Here is a 20,732-nt window from a genome sequence, read left to right as displayed (position 1 = left end):
CGTCCAGGACACATTTCCAGCGCGGTCCGCACATTTTGACGACGGTCCAAGACATTATTATTATTATTATTATTATTATTATTATTATTATTATTATTATTATTGTTCTGGACCCCACAGTAAGATGCAAGACGGCTACTTGGCGTAAATTACATCTGCTGCCATTGGCATTGCTGCAAATGTGACCAGCACCATTGTCGCGGTTAGGCAAGTGCGCGGGATTTCTGGCGTTACGAATGACATACTTCCATGCATTACTGACTTTACTATACAGCTGAACAATTGCATGGCCAATCTCATTCCTATCGCTTATTTCAAATGTGTTAAAATTTTTATTTATATGCCAGGAGAATCTACTGTAATCTAACTATGTTCTCCAAAGGAAAAGATGGCTCTTGAAAGCAAACCCAGGAAAGATTAAAAATGATCGGTTTATGATCAGAATAAGTACATTGAAAATCCACAGCCTGTTTAGTCATTCGACCGGGTCAGGAATGGAATGAATAAAGCCCCCATCTAGCGGCTAGGATAGGAATTGTGCCGGCTGCCGAGGCCTGTCGCACTCCTCTGGGGCAATGATTAATGAATGACAAATGAAATGAAATTGGAGAGTGTTGCCGGAATGAATGACGACAGGGAAAACCGGAGTAGCCAGAGAAAAACCTGTCCCGCCTCCGCTTTGTCCAGCACAAATCTCACATGGAGTGACCGGGATTTGAACCACGGAACCCAGCGGTGAGAGTCGGCGCGCTGCCATGTGAGCCGCGGAGGCTCCTTAAAAGTACATTATGAACGGTAAAATCAATTGGTCTCACCTCTTTTTTCACCCCACCGCCGTTAAGTTTATTTCTCTCCCCCCGCCCAAATGAGGCGCTTTCCTTTTTGTTTAAAGGAGATTCCGAATACCAATGTTCACGTCTGTTACTTTCAGTTTTGAGATATAAGTATCCCCATAAACATAATTACCTCTTTTCACTTCCTTTCACACTACTCCCTTAAGTGAATTATCCGGCAAAAATACCTGTTTCTTTAATAGTAAAGGATATTCTAAATACCAATTATCACGACTCTAACATCTTCACTTTTTGAGATATGTGTCCTCATGAAAGAAGTTTAACTCCTTTCCACTCCCCCGCCCCCCCCAATATGATTCTCCCCCCCTCCCCCCTCCTCCCAAAGAAAACCGCGTTTTCCTTTGTTTTTAAAGGAGATCCAAATACTAATTCTCATGTCTGTTACAACTTTAGTTTTTATTAGATGTAAGTATCCTCACACAATTAATTCAATTCTTTCACATTCCCCCGCCCCCATCATTGGATTTTCCGAGAATACCTGTTTCTTTACTTTTAAAGCAAATTCTAAATACCAAATTTCACATCTGTAACATATTCAGGTTTGAGATATCAGTATCCTAATTAAAAGAATTCAACCCCATTTTCAGGCACTTTTACCCCCCACCCAAGTGTTTTTTCCGAAAACCAAAAAAAAATAGTTTCTTTATTTTTAATAGAGATAAAAAATACCATTTTTCAACTCTGTAACATGTTAAGTTTATGCGATGTACTGTAGAAATTCTCATTTTTAAATTTCACCCCCTTTTTAACTTCCCCTTAAGTGGAGTTTCCAAAAACAAATGACCTATGTTTCTTTACTTTTAGAGGAGATTCCAAATATCAATTTTTACGTCTGTAACATTTTACATTTCTGAGATATACTGCAGATATGTTTCCAAAATTAACCCCAATTTGTCACTCCTGTTTAACCCCCATTAATTGGATTTTCCTAAAACAAAAGACATGTTCCTTTATTTTTAAAGGAGACCTCATATACCAATTTTCAGGTATGTAATATCTTCAGTTTCTGAAATATAAGTAGGCTCATTAAAGCATTCAACCCCTTTTTCACCCTTTTCCACCCCTCCTATTGGGATTTTCTGAAAACAAAAAAATACGTGTTTCTTTATTTTAAAAGGAGATTCTAAATGCCAACTTTTACATCTGTAAACCTTTAAAGTTTTGAGATATAGATACTCGTTTCAAAAATTAACCCCCCTTTTAACCCCCTTAGTGACGGAATAGCCAAAAATCCTCCCTTAGCGAGCACGTACATGCATTACCAAAATTTAATTTCTTTATGTCCAGTAGTTTTGGCTCTGCGATGATGAATCAGTCAGTCAGGACAAGTTATATATAGATTTATTTATGCATTTATTTATGTATTTATTTATTTATTTATTTATTTATTTATTATCAGATACAGGTATGAAGTACTCTTATTTTACACTGAAGTGTAAACATAATAAAATTGGGTTAAAGAGCAGGAAGAATACATTATTCTTTGTGATGAGAATGACTTTCCTCATTAAAGGGTTTCAACCATTTTGGTTACGGCCACCTTTATCAGCTGACTCCTGAGACTCCTATCCAGACCAATAATGAAATCTGTAATAATAATAATAATAATAATAATAATAATAATAATAATAATAATAATAATAATAATAATAATAATAATAATTTCAAGAAAGAAAATACTATAAGAATCCATGTAATAATTATAGAGGAATCGCTTGTAACCCATGTTGCCAAAATTGTGGAAAAAAAAAAATACTAACATTGAAATACAGTTTCTAGAAAAACAGTTCGATTTTAAATCATCAACCCTAATCAGCAGGGGCATAGCCAAGGGGGGGGGGGGGGGCGGGTTACTGAGGGTTAGACCCCCCAATGGAATTTTTGCAGAGAAAAAGCCTGACAATGAACAAGTGAAAGTAGATTCAATGGGTTGGCTCTTTCGAACATTCACAGGGGCATAAGTGTAAAACCGAAAGATCTCTTGAATCTATTTTCTAAGAAGCCTCAAGAATTTAATTTTAGATTGTAATATGAACATACCACATTCACTGTAAAACTGTTGACCTTGATCATATTGTTCTTGTTCTGTATTTTAATGTAAGCTTTTGTAGTATACTGCAATCTGAATATCAACATAATTCATTTATATCGGTGTCCTTATAATGACAGGTCTTGCATGTCCACACCACACAAGCACCTTCATTGTGTTCTATCATCATTTGTGAACTACCCACCCAACCCCCCTTGATCGATCCCGGTTACACTACTGCTCGTCAGGTGCTGCCAGGTCTTGGAAAATACGGTTCCTCTTCATTTTACTGTATGTACTATTTCTCATCTGTCACTGTACCAGTTCTGGTTCCATTACATTATGCTGTTCGTAACCAGGGCTGTGCTTTGTATTCTAGGTCTTCCTTGGCAACTACAATACTTTCATTTGTAATTCGTTACATGTTTCAGCATTCTGTCTTTATTCAACTGGTTTATCTTCTGTATTCTTCTCAATTTTATAACTGACCTTTTCCACCTTCATTTTTTTGATATGCATTAATTTCTCTATCTCTTTTCTTCTGCAATATGTTTTATAGAAATGTCATTTCTGTTGGCTGTATCAAATTTTCATCCCTTGCTTGGTATCATAAGAGGTATGTAATATGCTTTGTACATTATTTCTGTAGCCTGCCCTGGTACATCTTTGTTCTGTATCCTAAAACAAAGGGCTGCCTGGCCGAGGCGGTAAAGGTGTGCTCGGTTCACCCGGAAGGACGTGGATTCGAATCCCTGCCAGGAAGTCATAAAATTTAAGAAATGAGGTTTCCACTTCCGGAGGTGCACATGGCCCTGAGGTTCACTCAGCCAACACCAAAAATGAGTACCAGGTTAATTCCAGGGGGCAAAGGCAGCCGGGCGTAGAGCTAACCACTCTACCCCATCAAGTGCCGAGGTTATGGATAGTGGAAGCCTTTACCTTCCACCCCTCCTAGGGCCTTCACGGCATGTACGGAGATGACTTTACTTTGCTTCTGTCCTAAAACAGAAAACGCTCCCAAGTTGACTCTTGCTGATTTCTACTTCCAGTCTCATTAATTGGTTCCTCCACAACTGCTTTATCTTTATCTCTGATTTTTATTTTTCCTATTCTTCAATTTTCCCCATTGTCCGACTCGTTGGCTGAACGGTCAGTGTACTGGCCTTCTGTTCAGAGGGTCCCGGGTTCGATTCCCGGCCGGGTTGGGGATTTTAACCTTAATTGGTTAATTCCAATGGCACGGGGACTGGGTGTATGTGTTGTCTTCATCATCATTTCATCCTCATCATGACGCGCAGGTCGCCTACGGGCGTCAAATAGAAAGACCCGCACCTGGCGAGCCGAAACCATCCTGGGATATCCCGGCACTAAAAGTCATACGACATTTCATTTTCATTTTTCCCATTCATTTGATCAACCTGTTCTTGCACTTCTCATCTTTTCCTCAAATCATAATACAATCAGCAAATAATAAATGTTTGTTCTTGGTCCTCTATGCACCTTTGCCTGTCATATTGATATATCCATCAGTATTATAAACAACAAAGTTCATGCCTTATCGAAACCTGGATGTTTGCAACCTAGTCAGTGGCCCCCCCCGTAGCTAGGCCAGGCTCTAGTGATCCGAGTTTATTTGCAGTATGGTGGCTAGTTCCTTTCCATTCATCCTTTAACCAACAGCATGTGGAGCTATCTGTCCAAGTATGTGTTGGTTTTATGACAAGCAAGAGCATGCAAAATATATACATATTTGTTAATATTTGCAAATGTACAGGGGCACATGACAAGTGGTTGACTACATCTAGTGTTGCTTTAGGGATCTTTCAGAAAACAGTGTTTCAACATGGCTGTGCCTTTGGTCTATAAGCAGCAAAAATGCGAGTACCGGTATATTTTCCTGTCTCAGGCCAGTTTCATTTTAAACCATCATTTTTATCTTAACAAAAGTGCAGCATTTAAAATACATTCCTTCTTCCATTTTTCTGGTTTCTTTTCCAATAACTTTATATATGGCCCCTTCTGTGGATCAGCCTCCAGATCCAAACATTGCAGGTTCAAACCCAGCAGAGGTAGTCCGGTTTCTGAACTCCATTCCACAATCAATGTTGGCATGTAAAAAAAAAAAAAAAAAAAAAAAAAAAAAAAAAAAAAAAAAAAAAAAAAAAAAAAACATATTTGAGATTTACCGAGCAAAATTAATTAAAACTCGGCCATTTAGTCTACTCTGCCTTCTAGTTGAGTAGAATGTAACATTAGAATTGAGATGCAGGCAGCCTAAATGGCCTCAAGTTAAAATGCCTGCACATGATAACTGAAGCCATATTATTATTGTTGTTGTTGTTGTTGTTGTTGTTGTTGTTGTTCATTCATTCATTCATTCAACTTCGCTAATCGGCCAACTAGGGACCACGATAAGCCTCACTTTACATTCTGGCATTTGTTCATCTTTCGCTTGATCCACATCGTCTTCATTAGCTCGCTATGTTTAGCACGACGTTCTTCTGTCCATTTAGCACCAGTTGCCCGTTTTTCGTCCCGAAAAGTCCCAAAAGTCTTGATGGCTGCTCTGAAAAGATTTCGGTCTTGTGCATCTTCTGCTTGTAGGCCCACTTCTTTAAGATCTTTCTTGACATTAACATACCATGGCATTGCCGTTTTTGGTTTTGCGTCAAATATACTGAAGATACGTTTCGTCCATCGAGAGTCGATCATCCGTCGTATATGACCGTAGAAGTGAATTCTGCCTTCACGCATTGTGTCCTTGATCTTCTCTATCTTAGAATATAATTCTTGCCTGGATTTTCTAATGTAGATGCCATTTTTGTAGTTTGGACAAAGTATGGTGTGTAGGATCTTTCTTTCTTTCCTCTCTAAATCCGCAAGCAAACATTTCTCTGACAGGATAAGGCATTCAGATGCATACAGTGATACTGGTTTGATGACAGTGTTATAGTGACGAATTTTTGTGTTCAGGGAAAAGCACTTTTTGTTGTAAATGTTGCGGGTGGTTTGGAAAGTGACTTCCATTTTCTTGATTCTTGCTGCTATGGCCTCTTTGTCAAGTCCATTTTGCTGAATCCATTTCCCAAGGTATTTAAATTGACTAACACGGTTTATCGTTCCATATTTGGTGTTTAGTTGTGCCGTATCATCTTTGATATTTGACATTACTTCCGTCTTTTGAAAGGAAATTTGTAAACCTGTTTGTTCTGCTACTTCCCTCAACACATTGATCTATTCTGTTGCACTTTCGAAATTTTCTGCCATAAGGGCTATATCATCAGCGAACGCTAAGCAATCTATTTCCACTCCATTTTTCTTTGTCCCAATCCTTACGGGTTTGTAAAGGTTTCTTTCTTTTAACGTCTTTCGTCACTCCTGTATTACCTTCTCAAGTACGCAGTTGAACAAAAGAGGTGACAACCCATCTCCCTGTTGAACGCCTGTCTTGATCTCAAAGGGTTCAGAAAGACATCCTTGGAATTTTACTTTGGACTTGGTATTAGTTAGTGTTGCCCTTATTATCGCCAGCAGTTTCTCATCGACTCCTATTTCTGCAAGGATGTTAAGCAACACATCACGGTCGGTGGAGTCGTATGCTTTCCTGAAGTCTACAAATGTAGATACATAGGTTCGACCTCTCAGCATATGGTACTGGTATCTTCTTATGGTTTTTAGGTTAAGTATTTGTTCTGCACTTGATCGGCCTTTTTGGAAACCTGCTTGGTATTCCCTGAGTTTGTGTTCAATTTGCTGTTCTATTCTTTCAAGGATGGATAGTGACAGGATCTTGTAGGCTACTGACACAAGAGAAATTCCACGGTAATTGTTCACATCTCTCATATTTCTTTTCTTGGGTAAGGGATGGGTCAAGGCTAGCTTCCAGTCCTCTGGTAGTTGTTCTTTTTTCCCATATATCTACAATGGTTTGGTGTAGGATGTCAATTGCTTCTTCCGGGGTATGTTTCCACAGTTCCGCAATCATGGAGTCTTCACCAGGAGCCTTGTTATTTTTCATTCTCTTTATGTGGCGTTTGATTTCATCGCGATTTGGTGGAGAAGATGGCAGGTTTTGGCTCACTGGTTTGTTCGTTTTGATGGGGTTGGCTGGTTTTTCACAGTTTAGAAGGTCGTTAAAATACTTAGCTAAGATTTTGCAGTTTTCTTCATTTGATGTTGCAAGAGTTCTATCTTTCCTTAGAAAGCAAAGGGAAGGTGCCTTGTATCCTTGTACCTTCTTTTTAAAATTTCTGAAGTATTCACGGGTCTCACCTCTATGAAAGTCTTGCTCAATCTTGTCCAGTAGTTCCTTTTCATACTTGCGTTTCTCACTACGTATTATTTTTGCTGTTTGTTCTTGTTGTGTTTTGTACATCTTTCCAATCTTGTTTTTTCGAGGTGTAATACTTTTTCTAGGCATTCAGACGATCCCCTAAGGTCTTCTCGCAGTTATCGTTCCACCACGTGTGCTTCTTCCTCTTCTTGATTTCCCGCACTCCTTTTGCAGCTTGTATCATCTACTTTCTTGTGCTGTTGAAGTCTTTTTCCACTGGTTGGGCAAGTTCTTTGAATTCATTCTCTCTTTCTCTGAGCTTTTTTGTGTCAAAGGAAATTATGGTAGGTTCGTTCTTATTTTTGTTGAGAGGGATTGGCCGAAACTTGATTACTGATACATAGTGATCCGAGTCTATTTATTCCCTTTTTTACGGTAACTTTCATGATTTCCGGACTGTATCTTCGAGATACAGCAACATGGTCTATTTGGAATTCTCCTATTGTTTTGTTTGGGCATCTCCATGTCATCTGTTTTCTTGGTAAGTGATGAAAGTGTGTTGACATCAGTTGGAGGTTGTGGTTATCACATAGTTCGATTCGTTCTCCATTCTTGTTGGTTCTTTTGTGTGCTGGGTAGAGCCCAACAACTTTCCTGTGTTTCCGTTCACGTCCTACCTGTGCATTAAAATCACCCAATAGGATCTTGACGTGGTGCTTTGGGATTTTCGCTAATCTGGCATCCAGGATGTTCCAGAAATTATCTGTGCCTTCCAGGTCTTTTTTGTTTTGTTCATTAGTTGGAGCATGTGCATTGACTAGTGTATATGTTTTATTTGCACAGCGCAGGGATAGTAGGCATAACCTATCATTAACAGCTTCAAAATTTGAGACTGACCTAAGAATTCTGGTGTTGACAGCAAAAGCTGTACCGAAGATAGGGGTGTTTTTCATTACTCTCTTATGGGATCTGCTCTTGAAGAACCGATACCCTTCAGACTCAAACGTATCTTCGTCAGTGAAGCAAGTTTCTTGCAGAGCCATTACTGTGATTTTATTTTCGTGGAGGGCATTGGTCAGCTGTTTCATCTTACCAGTTTGTATTAAACTGTTTATGTTGAACGTTGCCAAAAAATCTTAGATATGGGTTTCAGCTTTCATGACTGTTCAGGATTTCCAAGACGCTCGGACTCGTCTTTAGCATGATGTTGCATCCCCCCCCAGAATCCGAACGGGATGCATGCGTCGCTTGTCGGCGACGGTGGATTTCTTTGAAAAGTTGCCACCTGGGGTATTAACTTAATGTCTTTGTTTTACCATCATGCTTGAGAAGCTTTAGCTTAGCTTGGAGCAAATTGTTCATTCTACATACAACCAAGGTTGTTAGCCCTGGAGGGCCTCAAGATGTTCTCCGGCTGCGGGCAGGCATTTCCTCCTTACCCGAATAGTTATGGTTTTCCCGCCAATACTCGGGTGGCTGATTGCAGTGGTTTACCACTGGGCGATGGGTTCGCCACATCCCTACGCTTTATTATTATTATTATTTACACAGTTCAAAAAATTAGGGGAACATGTTTTGTAACGTCTGGTACATGAACGTTAATTTGGTAGATGGGGTTCAAATTGTCGTACAGCATACCTTGAGACACCTTAGCAACTCAGGGTATGTCAAATCGATGTTATACTCCATCTGTAGGTGTAGCCATGCATTAAACTGTCAGGTGACCCCTCAAAACAAAGTGAATAGCGGTGCGTCCGTGTGTCGTTTTGAGGTACAGACTACTGCAGTCATTTGAGCACGTTGTACATCAACCAGCACATCCCATGAGACACCTTAACGAGGTTCAAGTCGCAGGAAGAATGGACTTTTCGTCATGTTGCTGTGGATCTCAATGTCTGTCAGTTATTCACCACTTTTGGAATCTCTACAATGAGACAAGCCAGTTCACAAGGAGGATTGGACAAGGTCATGGATGCATGACAATGCCACAGGATGACAGATATCTGACCATCTGTGCATTGCGGCATCATTCAGCAACTGCAACAAGACCTCAGGAGGGTCACTGGAGTCACGGTGTCTGACCAGAACATAAGGAACAGGTTAGGAGAAGTGTCCTTACGACTCTGACGTCCTGTTTGAGTGCCCTGTTTAATGCAGCACCATCGGGCATCTCGCCTTCTGTTTGCCCGTACCCACGTCAAATGGCAACTTCACCAATGGAGACCTGTGTTGTTCACAGACGAGTCCAGATTTCCCCTGACGCAGCGTGCTGGATGTCAACGTGTATGGAGACGCCATGGTGAGCAGTACATGCCAAATGTTGTCCAGGAAGACAACTTATTCGGACAAGGTTCTGTGATGGTATGGGCTGGCATCAGTATTCATGGCTGTACTTATCTTGTCGTCCGTGGTAATATTACTGATGCAGGGTACATCAAGCAGATACTGCTACAGCATGTGTTGGTTGCTGCATACAGTGTTGGCCCTGAATTCGTACTCTTGCACGACAATGGCAGGGCTCATGTAGCGCACATCACCAGAGCTGTCTTGCAAGAACTGGACATACGAGAGATGGAATGGCCAGCAGTTAGTCCCGACCTTAATCCCATCGAGCATGCGTGGGATAGGCTTGACAGAAGTGTTCATGGGTGTCCTGTTCCACCTCAGACTCTCCAAGACCTCGAACAGGCTCTCATTGAAGAATGGGACCTGCTACCACAACGTGACCTCCGTCGACTTATACGGAACATGCCACGTAGGTGCCAAGCTATGATTAATGCTCGTGGAGGATAATACACCATACTGAAGCTCTCCAACTGTGATAAAAATCCACCCTGGAGGATTGTTATCACTTTGTTTTCGCCCCTATTTGGACATTTCTTTTTGTGTTCTGAAAATGAACGCGAAACCATTGGTAATATATGTGGGTGTGAGCTGTTGTTTTGTGGAACATAGCATACGTTCAAAAACATGTTCCCCTAATTTTTTGAACTGTATATTTATTATTACTTTTATTATTCTGTGCTAATCTTTCCAAAACCATCAAATATTATTAGATTAATTGATTGTCAGTTTGCTTTTAGGAGATAGTGGTTTCAGTTTCGAACCCCACTCTCAACAGATTGTTTTCCATGTTTGCCCATTTTCACACCAGGCAAATGCTGGGGCTGTACCTTAATCAAGGTCATGGTCTCTTCCTTCCCTCCTTCCCACTCCTAACCCTTTCCTATCTAATCATTGATGGAAGACCTATCAGTGTCAGTGTGACAAAGCAAATTGTAAAAAAAAACAAGAACATTAATTGATTAAATTAATTTTCTATCTTTTTTATTTTCAGGTGCAGTTTGTGCTTATCTTTGGCCATCAGTTCCAGTTGCTGTTCACTGAATGCAATTACCCCAAAGGTTTCATGGTCTGGATAGGTTTGCATGGTATTCTGTTCCTCTTCCTCTTCTCAGACTTCTACAAGACACACTACCGGGCCAACAGGTCGCAGCAGCCTACGAAAGATACTGGATTATGCATGGTAAGTTATCTTCTTTTAAATTTGTCAAAACAGCTGTTTAGATTTCTTATATTTTGGATTGCCAATCCTGCCATTATTTGGACTAAATGAGGCCACAGCACTAGTTGCAAATAGAGGATTATGGCAACATTTAGTAAATTCAAAGAGGCTTGCAGACTGAATGCTGAAAGGCATAACAGTCTATAATGATAACATATGTATGTATGTATGTATGTATGTATGTATGTATGTGTGTATGTAATTTTATTGAAATTAGAATCCTTCCTTACAAAACTGTAATTGGTAGTACAAGTACATGCTAATGTATATTTCTTTTTTCAGCCTCTCCTAGAGGAAAACAAAAAATCCAACAAGGAGGAAAGAAGTCGTGAAATTTCATCCGATTACGCAACTGAATATTCGGAGACTTACTCAAATTGTTACTCGAATGGTGTTAATAATGGATACATGTCTGCAGCGAAAAGTAATATAACAGACCGCAATCGGAAAGAAAAATAACATAAAATTTCTTATGGACTTAGATTTTTAATTGAGAACGTATTCTAGAAGGCTGGACACTTAACCCCATGCTTAGTGCACAAGAAGAGTGGCATGGCATGGGGGAGATGTTAAATATTACTGAATGGAGTATTTAGGATACTCGTTGTGCCTACTCAGGGTTTAAAATGAAAGTCACACTTGACAGTGGTGGTTCCATGGAATGGTTGAATTTGCTGCATGAGTGCTGCTATGCGACTGGTTCAACTTATTAGTGCCTCAGAACTTGAATTCAGAGTTTTCTTTTGTGCAACATTTTCTTACTTTTGAACATTCAGAAGATCTGTATATTTGAAGTGTTGATAGTTAAATGATTAGACTGCTATTCAATACTTGATGGCTGTCACCATCCCTGTCTGATTGAAGTGAAATGAGTGATTTGAATCATGATTGACATTCTGTGGCTTTTATTGTTGGCTGTTTCTTGTTGTCTATTTTTCCTGTTGCATTTTGTGTACTTTATATTGTTATTAGCACCCATTCAGCAGATTCCCTCATAAAATGAAAGTTCATTGTCAGCAATACAACGAAAGTAGCCTTATCAGTGTGGTCTTATAATCTAAAGAACATAAAGGACACATGAACTTGTTTGGGACCAAGATCACAATCTGATGCTATACCCCATGCTTCACAGATATTACAGCATAAAGGGAATGATATACATTTTGCAGCACGTTCATTAAGTCTCACAAATTGCACTGTGTTCCTGACAATAACTAAATCACTTTTGTAAAAGGTCACTGTATTAAAATACTATTTAAATTTAATTGAAATGTTTTGCTGCAGTATTTCCTTCTCATGGATTGTTGTGCTCTATTTTTCAAAATACATTGTTAATATATTAATTTGTTTATCTAAGATATATTTGATTTTAATAAACTGTTTGTTTACCTTTTTTCTAGACGTGTGTCTGTACATGATCTGTATCTCTGAAGTGTGTGTGAGTGTATATAAATGAGCAGATATTTTTGTACATAGATTTGGGTTCAACAAGATTTTTGGAAAATACAATATTATTTTATGGTTGTTTCTAAATGAGTCTTTCCCTTCAATTAAATCTGCCTGTTTAAACTTTTTCTTATTATGGTCAGTGGGTGGTTTAGATGTTTCATCATTCTTCTGTACAAAGCAGAAAATAACAGAAAAGCTGCCTTATTTAATGGTACTGGTAGTATGCTGGTGGAACAGGAAAGGGAAAAGCTGTGGTGAAGGATTCTAGCTAACATTTAGTTAAATGATTAATCATGTGAAAGTAATACATTGGAGTTCTTCCCTTCATTACATTCACTTTCACAATCAGCTGCCATAGAATTCCTGGTATCACTGAAGAGAGAAGAGTTAGTTTCACATTGTTTTCCTCACTTTGCCATATGATATTGTGCAGGGTGTCCCAGGAAGAATGATAAATAGTCAGGGATATGACAGGAATGATCATTTGAAGGAAAAATCTTCATATGGACATATGCCCTATTCTGAATGGTTTGAGATAGAACACATTTAATGTACAGGTTTTTTCGGGCTAGTGGTGCGTGCATCTTATCCACCCAACCTCTTCGACGTTTTATTCTAGCCCACCCTACTTAATTGTTTTCAACCTCTTTGCTCGGGATATCTTTCTGCATTAAACTAGCCTGTTGAATGCGCAGTGTTCCAAGTGAAGTAGTGTGATAGATTCAGAGTGTATTGGAGAGAAGCATTTGTTAACTGTTTGTACATGCACTGGCTAAAATGCCACACATCTACACTGAGGAAAAATATGCAGATATGTATGTTTTGGCTTCTGCGTAATACAGAATTCTTGATCATAGAGTGCTTACCAGAGTTCTCAGCATATTGCATGAAACTAGTATTATTAGAAGGTCCCATTTTTCTTCTGAATGTGTAGTTCAATGGGTGGGCAAGACACGTACGTGCACATCATTATCTCGGAAACCATTCGGAATAGGGCATATGTCCATATGAAGGTTTTTGCTTCAAATGATCGTTCCTGGTATATCCCTGAATATTGACCATTCCTCCTGGGACATCCTGTATATCAGTCTGTCAGGTCTAATGAAAGGTACCTACATGCTATACTTATACACCATCCATCACAAGGACTGGCATTACAAGCATTGTTTATGCTAAGGGACATTATTCTCATACCAGAAAGCACAAGGCTCTGTGAATATATCATCTCTACTTCTTGAAATATAAATATTAAATCAGTAAATGCAGGTGTTACCAAATTTGAAAAAGGTTGTAAATTTTATGTTAGTCTTAGTTGTTGGTAGTTTGGTACTACAATATGATGGTATGAAAAATTAGTGTTCCAAGTATAAGATCAAGATGATCACACAATTGAGTCTTGACAGGTATTACATGTAAGGACCTAAATTAATCTGTTAAGACAGGATACTTGGTACTAGTCTTTAACTTACCACTATAAATCTGAATTATATGCTCTAAAAATTGCCAAGATATGCATGAAACAACTGTGCAAAAAGTGTTCAAATATGCACTCGTATATCTATTACTAAACACATTTTTATGCAATCAAAACACGAAATACCTTTTAATACACTTAAACCAGCAGTATCCAGCCTTTTCTGGCTTGTGTACCCCTTACTACCAATTGTACTAAGGTAATATTTCAAAACCTAGTTGTTAATACAAGGAAAGATCTTCATTGGGGTAATCACAGAAATGGAATTGTAAATAAAGGGTACAGATCTCTGCACATTGTTATGAGGGTATTTAGGGGCTGTAGTAAGGATGTAAATGAGGGCATATAAGTCTCTGAAAAGACCCCAACTAGAGTAGGGACACTCACCAGGTTTATTTGATTCAGGAACTGGAAAAAGTCCAAAGAAAAGTAGCATCTATTTGTTCTCAGTGATTTCCAATAAGGGTAGCGTTACAAAAATGTTGCAAACTTCGGGCTGGGAAGACTTGGGAGAAAGGAGACGAGCTGCTCCACTAAGTGGTATGTTCCGAGCTGTCACTGGAGAGAGGGCGTGGAATGACATTAACAGACAAATAAGTTTGAGTGGTGTCTTTAAAAGTAGGAAAGATCAGTATGAAGATAAAGTTGGAGTTCAAGAGGACAAATTGGGGAAAATATTCGTTTATAGGAAGGCGAGTTGGGGATTGGAATAACTTAACAAAGGAGATGTTCAATAAATTTTCAATTTCTTTGTGGTCATTTAAGAAAATGCTAGGAAAACAACAGATGGGGAATCTGCCACCTGGGCGAATGCCCTAAATGCAGATCAGTAGTGATTGATTGATCATACCCTCCATTTTTTTTTACCACATTGCTACAGCCCCACATAGGCCCAATGTTGAAATACAGTGCAATTTTAGTAGTTCCTACACATTAATACGGTTTGAAGATAGTTGCTGATCAAACACTAGCAAATACTTTATATACGGTAACTCGTGGGATTAGTTCAGGGCCCTAAGAAAGGGCTGTGTTATGGAACTTTATTTACTATGCTAATATTGAAACAGCTGTTTTTGTTGCAGCCATTTATTATTTATTTTGCAGATACAAAAAACATCCCGCAGATGCTTCTCAGAGCTTCGAACCAATCTCACGAGTCATGTGCACGGGTAGTTTATGGAGGACTTGGGAAAATAGAAATAAAATAGTTAACAAGTCCTTATTTTGCATTTTATTAAAAATTAGAAAATTTTAATATGGTTATATTTTGCACTATGGTACCTTATATTTTGTTATCAAATATAAATGTGAAAGAAAAAAATATTTAAAATACTGTATTTAAGATTTAATACCTGGTAAATTATTGCAGAGTAAATTATTGATTTCAAAATGCTAAGTACACTGTTACATCAGGGTCTTCATCGAGCTTGTTCGGGTATGTATATATATTTTTAAATGCAAGGATATGATATGAAAAGAAAGTTCTCTCTACTAGCTCAGTATCAGTAAATGGTACTAAATTTGAAGTGCATTGTTAATTAGAGGTCCACATTCCTCACGGATTCTTGCCTGGAAATATCCAAGCGTTTTTTTTTTTTTTTTTTTTAATCAGACTTCATGAACAATTTGTTGAAATTTCAGTTCATTTTCCCTTTCATGAAAGGATTGGTAGTGTCTGCAGTCCAAAGTCTGTCTTCACGTTTAGGGAAATGCTGCCTAAAAGAAATTGTGAAGCCTGTCAAGTGTAAAAGTACATTATTTCTGACCTCTTGTGATAGGTCCAGGCATTTGTCATTTAATTAGCCATGCAGTGTTTCAATAATAGTACCAGCCATACTAACAGTAGGCATAATTGTGTACAAATGGGTGAGTGCACTAACACATTGAGCATCTGCTTTTGTATGTTTCTCACCAACAAACGATAAGTCATTTTTGCTTTCAATTTGCGCATGAAACCAGTCTGATATGAATGGCATATTGAAGAAGGGGTGTAATTTAAAAACAGCTCTGTAGTTGCTTCCACAAATTTCTTTGCATTTTTTCTTTTTTTCCTCTTTTTGTAGATATGCATGGGATAAAATTTTGTGAGTTTTCTACTTTTGATTATGTACATCTTGAAAAAAAGCAAAACAAACCCCATGGTGCAACAGCCCCGAAGGGCCATGGCCTACCAAGCGACCGCTGCTCAGCCCGAAGACGTGCAGATTGAGGTGTCGTGTGGTCAGCTCGACGATTCATCTGAGCCATTATTCTTGGCTCTCTAGACCGGGGCCACCATCTCACCGTCAGACAGCTCCTCAATTGTAATAATGTAGGCTGAGTGGACCTCAAACCAGCCCTCAGATCCAAGTAAAAATCCCTGACCTGGACGGGAATCGAACCCGGGGCCTCCGGATAAGAGGCAGGCACACTACCCCTACACTGCGGGGCCGGCTACTTTATCTTGAAGCAACTCAAAAACCAGTAGATGTGCTGAAATTACCTTGTCCGATTGAAATCTCTCTTGAAATTCAAGGCCCACAGTCACAGTTCTTGATCGCAAACATTCTGCTTCAACCTTCTTGCTTCTGCAAAGCAACAAAGCAAGAAAAAAATTTTATACATCAGTTTTCTGTGTTCAGCGGGACTTACTGACTTAGATTCTAATTGACTCTTCCACATGTACAGTTATCACAGTGATGTCGCCATACAATTTTTGCGAACATTGGTTAATAAAAGCTACTTCTTACCTCCCCACCTTATTTAACAATAAGTGTATAGCTTTCCTTTTGTGTGCTAGATCTACAGTGTTTAATTTTCTTCTGTGGACTGGAGGCATATTTTGAATTGGCAGATGTGTCAGGTGACTGCAGTGTCGCTTCACTGGATTAACGGGAATCAGACTCAGGGCTAAAACTCGGATCCATAACACCTCTTGTACCTGGCAATGGTGTGCTGTCTTCTCTTTATGATGCAGATAAGGTGTTGCTGCCTCGACTGTTGCTTTCGCTTTCAATACTTCTCTCCAGATAAGACTCCAAGACGGTGCTGGCACTCGTGAAATGATTTTCAATTAGTTCAATTACACTTCGACCCATCTCCCTTTCTTCCAAAATTATTTCACAGGAAGAAGAGAAACCTTCTTCACACAAAGAACGTAATGTATACTAAAAAAAATTAGCCAGCTTCATGGCTGCTCTCTCAAAGGAACATGTGTTAACTGCCTGGCAGAGAATGCTCAAGGTAATATGCTTGCCTCACCTGACCACCAGGGCTCTCCATGTCCAGCTATACGCTAACGTGTGCAATCTTATTAAGATATTTGCATGTCTATTTCAGGATCTTACAGCTCAAAATGGCAGCTAAATTCTTGTACATTGCTTTATGGTTCCCTCATCCTCTCAGCAAAATTTGTGTTTCGATATGACCGTATTAATAGTTCCCATGTTAGGACGGTGTGCAAAAGCAATGTGGAGTGAATATCACTTCTCTTCTCACAAAGTGCTTTAGACAGTCTGGAGTTTGTTGCATTGGCTTTTGACAAGTTTTCAATTTGCTTTGTCACACCACCTCCCCTAGCATTTGCCTGGTGTGAAAATGTGAAACCACAGAAAACCATCTTCAGGGCTGCCAACAGTGGGGTATGAACCTACTCTCTCCCAAATGCAAGCTGAAAGCTACGTGACCCAAACCTCACAGCCACTTGCTCGGTTTGACAAAGTTTACAATTTTCACTGCTTTATTAAGAATGTTATTCAATTTACTAACCATTTTTTGGGAGGCAAGGCTTTACCTACAGATACAGCAAGGGCTCCATACTACATGGGAGCCACTTCTCTTATATGTCCATGAAGGCCTACATAGCAGTCAGATATTGACTCTCTGCCATCGGGGCAAATGCCACAACGAATAGCCCAACTAATTGAATTTTCACGAAGATAGTTAAAAATCCCCTGTACTTCGCTCAGTCAGCACATGGCACAGTAAACAACTTTCTTCAAAATCTTTATTTTCATTAAGATGCTAAGCAGTAACAAGGCCAGTAACATCTGTGCTTTTCATCTACTTGAATAGAAAACTTTGATTTTAATTTTTGTAATGCCATTTCTTCATTATTAACATGTCTTGAATTCTTCGCAAAACTGCATTGTGTTAATTTTGCAAACATGGTCCTGTCCAAACATACGCTGTACATAGTCTTTTATACATGGAGTTATCAAATCCTCGGCATTTGTGTGGTTTCTGTCATGCTTAGCAGTGTGATAACTTATTCTTTAAGAGGCTTCAACAGCATTTCCATAGTCTTACTACTTAACACTAGAAATAGTGAAACATGCATCATCTTTATAGTTTTTTCACAGTTGCGCAAAACTTTTTCTGTTTTGTACAGAGCATGTTAGGTGTTAAAATGGTGCGTAAGTAAAGAGTTTCATGCCACTATCACTTAAAACTTCCCCGTGTATAATACATAATATACCGACTTGAACAACTCTCTCAAACCCAAATAAGTATACTGGCTGGTCAATCAGACCAAATTCAATGCAGGCAACCCATTTAGCAGAGCTGTTTCTGGAGGTTGATTTTTACTTGTAATACAACTGAGCCGGTACGTTGTCTCAAGTGATCTGTTGTGGTGAAATGTTAAATATAGTAGAAAACGTTGATTTTGTACTTTTGAGAACAAGCCAGGTTATGAGTGTCCACAAGTATGACTCTTAAGATCTCTTAAATTTCTTCAGTCACCGAATTATAGCATTTGCCTAAAAGTACTTTCTTGAAGAATGGCGTGATTGCAGTGTTTTTCAAGAAAGTCACAAAAATGAAGATTATGCAGATTTATTTGAGATTGTTTGCCATGGTCATTGTTGTAACATACCTGCCTCATGCTTCTGTAGTCTGGACAATCGTCCAGTTCTCCTCAGATTTCTTCTGTCACCGAATTATAGCATTTCTCTAAATGTACTTTCTTGAGGAATGGCTTGATTGCAGTATTTTATTCAAGAAAGTCATGAAAAGGAGGATTCTTGAGATTTAATTCACAGAATGTTTACCACAGTCATGTTACTTAGTTCACAAGTAAATGCATTCTGTTCTAAAGCTGACGGCAGTTCTCTCGAGTTAGAATTTTTCTTTTTTTTTTTACCAGTACCCACTCAATTGCCATCAAGTGAGTGAAATCCTGTATTAGTGTCGTGCGAGCAGATACCTTTTATCATTCAAAATGTGTTTTACACACTTCGAAAAAATATTTTGCCATCGATGGTGTAACCTGTGTTGCTTTTCTCTGACTGCTTAAGTCACATTCATGGACACTCCTAACCTAGCTTGTTCTCTAACATATCTATGAATATCAACATTTTTAGTATATTTGTTTGCACTGCCCTGTTTTCTGAATTAAAGAGCAACTGAGCCTTGAAGAGTTGTTATATTTGTCTTATTGTGTGTTCCTAAATTTCTATTTATGATTTGAAAAGTACTTCAGCAATCTTCCAAAATCAAACCAAACTATGCATCTGTATTTTGGGCTAGCACCCAGGTTGCAGATTCCCTATCAATATTGTTTACCTAGTCTTTTCTTAAATGATTTCAAAGAATTTACAAATGAGTTAAGCATAACATCATCACAAGCAATTGCTTGAGATCTGTTAAAAAGATCCTATTGTTTTAAACTGTTCAGTGCTCTGCCATTTTGGACCAAAAGCAGATATACAGAACTGTTCCGTACTAACTTATAAACGCTAGTAGTTAAAGTTAGTGGCACATACAGATTACTCCTTGAAATTCAGGGAATCTTCTAAATAAAATGCACCCTCATATGTTCATAGAATGCAGCATAAAGAGACAAAATGCTGTTTGCCTGCGCTTGTAGTAAACAAACCAGGCTGGTAGTGAAGATGATGTCGTGAAGTGGCTAGAAAGAGAGACTGATCGTGATAATTATGATAATGTTCTGGGTGATTTAAAAAAAAAAAAGTAGCGTTACAAAATGTTGCAAAGTTTGGGCTGAGAAGACTTGGGAGAAAGGAGACTCATTGCTCGGCTAAGTGGTATGTAATATTAAAATCTAATTTTTATTTGAAAATTGTCCACCTTTTCAATACATTTTCTTTCCACATTGAAATCTTTACATTATTGTTGATTTTAATAATGGTAGAATTTCTATTCTATTACTGGGCAAGAGTTGGAAATAGAACTTAAGGATATGAAAGGGTGATTGGTAAATGTGGGGAATATATGGAAGCTAATGGGAATGGGAAGTGTTTCCTGGACTTCTGTGCTAGTATGGGTTTAGCTGTTACGAATACATTCTTCAAGCATAAGGCTATTCACTGCTACACGTGGGAGGCTAGGGGTACCAGATCGAATTCAGGAAATCTGTTAGGAATGTACGAGTATTCCGGGGATTTTTCGATGATACAGACCACTATCTGATCTGTAGTGAACTAAGTATCTCTAGGCCTAGGGTAGAGAAAGTAAAACCTGTCTGCAAACGAATAAGGGTAGAAAATCTCCAGGATGAGGAAATTAGACTGAAGTACATGGATATGATTAGTGAGAAGTTTACAACAGTAGACAGTAAGCAGGTTCAGGATATAGAAAGTGAATGGGTGGTGTACAGGGATGCTGTAGTAGAAACAGCAAGGGAATGCCTAGGAAACCTGTGAGTAAAGATGGGAAAAGGCGAACATCTTGGTGGAATGAAGTAGTGAGAGCAGCTTGTAAACTTAAAAAGAAAGCTTATCAGAAATGGCTCCAAACAAGGACCGAGGCAGGTAGGGATCTGTACGTAGATGAAAGAAACGGAGCGAAATGGATAGTTGTTGAATCCAAAAAGAAGTCTTGGGAAGATTTTGGTAATAACCTGGAAAGGCTAGGTCAAGCAGCAGGGAAACCTTTTTGGACAGTAATAATGAATCTTAGGAAGGGAGGGAAAAATATTGAGTAAATCAGGTGAACTCATAATAGATCCCAGGGAATCACTGGAGAGGTGAAGGGAATATTTTGAACAGCTTCTCAGCGTAAAAGGAAATCTTACTGGTGGTGTTGCGAATAGCCAAGCTCATGGGGAGGAGGAAAATGATGTTGGTGAAATTATGCTTGAGGAAGTG

General features: G+C 38.8%; 1 protein-coding gene across 1 annotated transcript in view; it reads left to right on the top strand.

The window, feature by feature from the left end:
* The window catches only part of LOC136864038 (very long chain fatty acid elongase AAEL008004), a 332,205-nt gene extending 319,951 nt beyond the window's left edge, over positions 1-12,254 (top strand). The window contains exons 8-9 of the mRNA XM_067140559.2: positions 10,494-10,682; positions 11,004-12,254. Coding sequence (XP_066996660.1) covers positions 10,494-10,682; positions 11,004-11,180 — 366 coding nt within the window. The 3' untranslated portion in view covers positions 11,181-12,254. The remainder of the gene's footprint in view (positions 1-10,493; positions 10,683-11,003) is intronic.
* Positions 12,255-20,732: the final 8,478 nt, after the last annotated feature.

Source organism: Anabrus simplex, chromosome 2 (genome assembly GCF_040414725.1).
Source record: "Anabrus simplex isolate iqAnaSimp1 chromosome 2, ASM4041472v1, whole genome shotgun sequence".
Classification (NCBI taxonomy): domain Eukaryota; kingdom Metazoa; phylum Arthropoda; class Insecta; order Orthoptera; family Tettigoniidae; genus Anabrus; species Anabrus simplex.
This window is presented reverse-complemented; position numbering and strand designations above follow the sequence as displayed.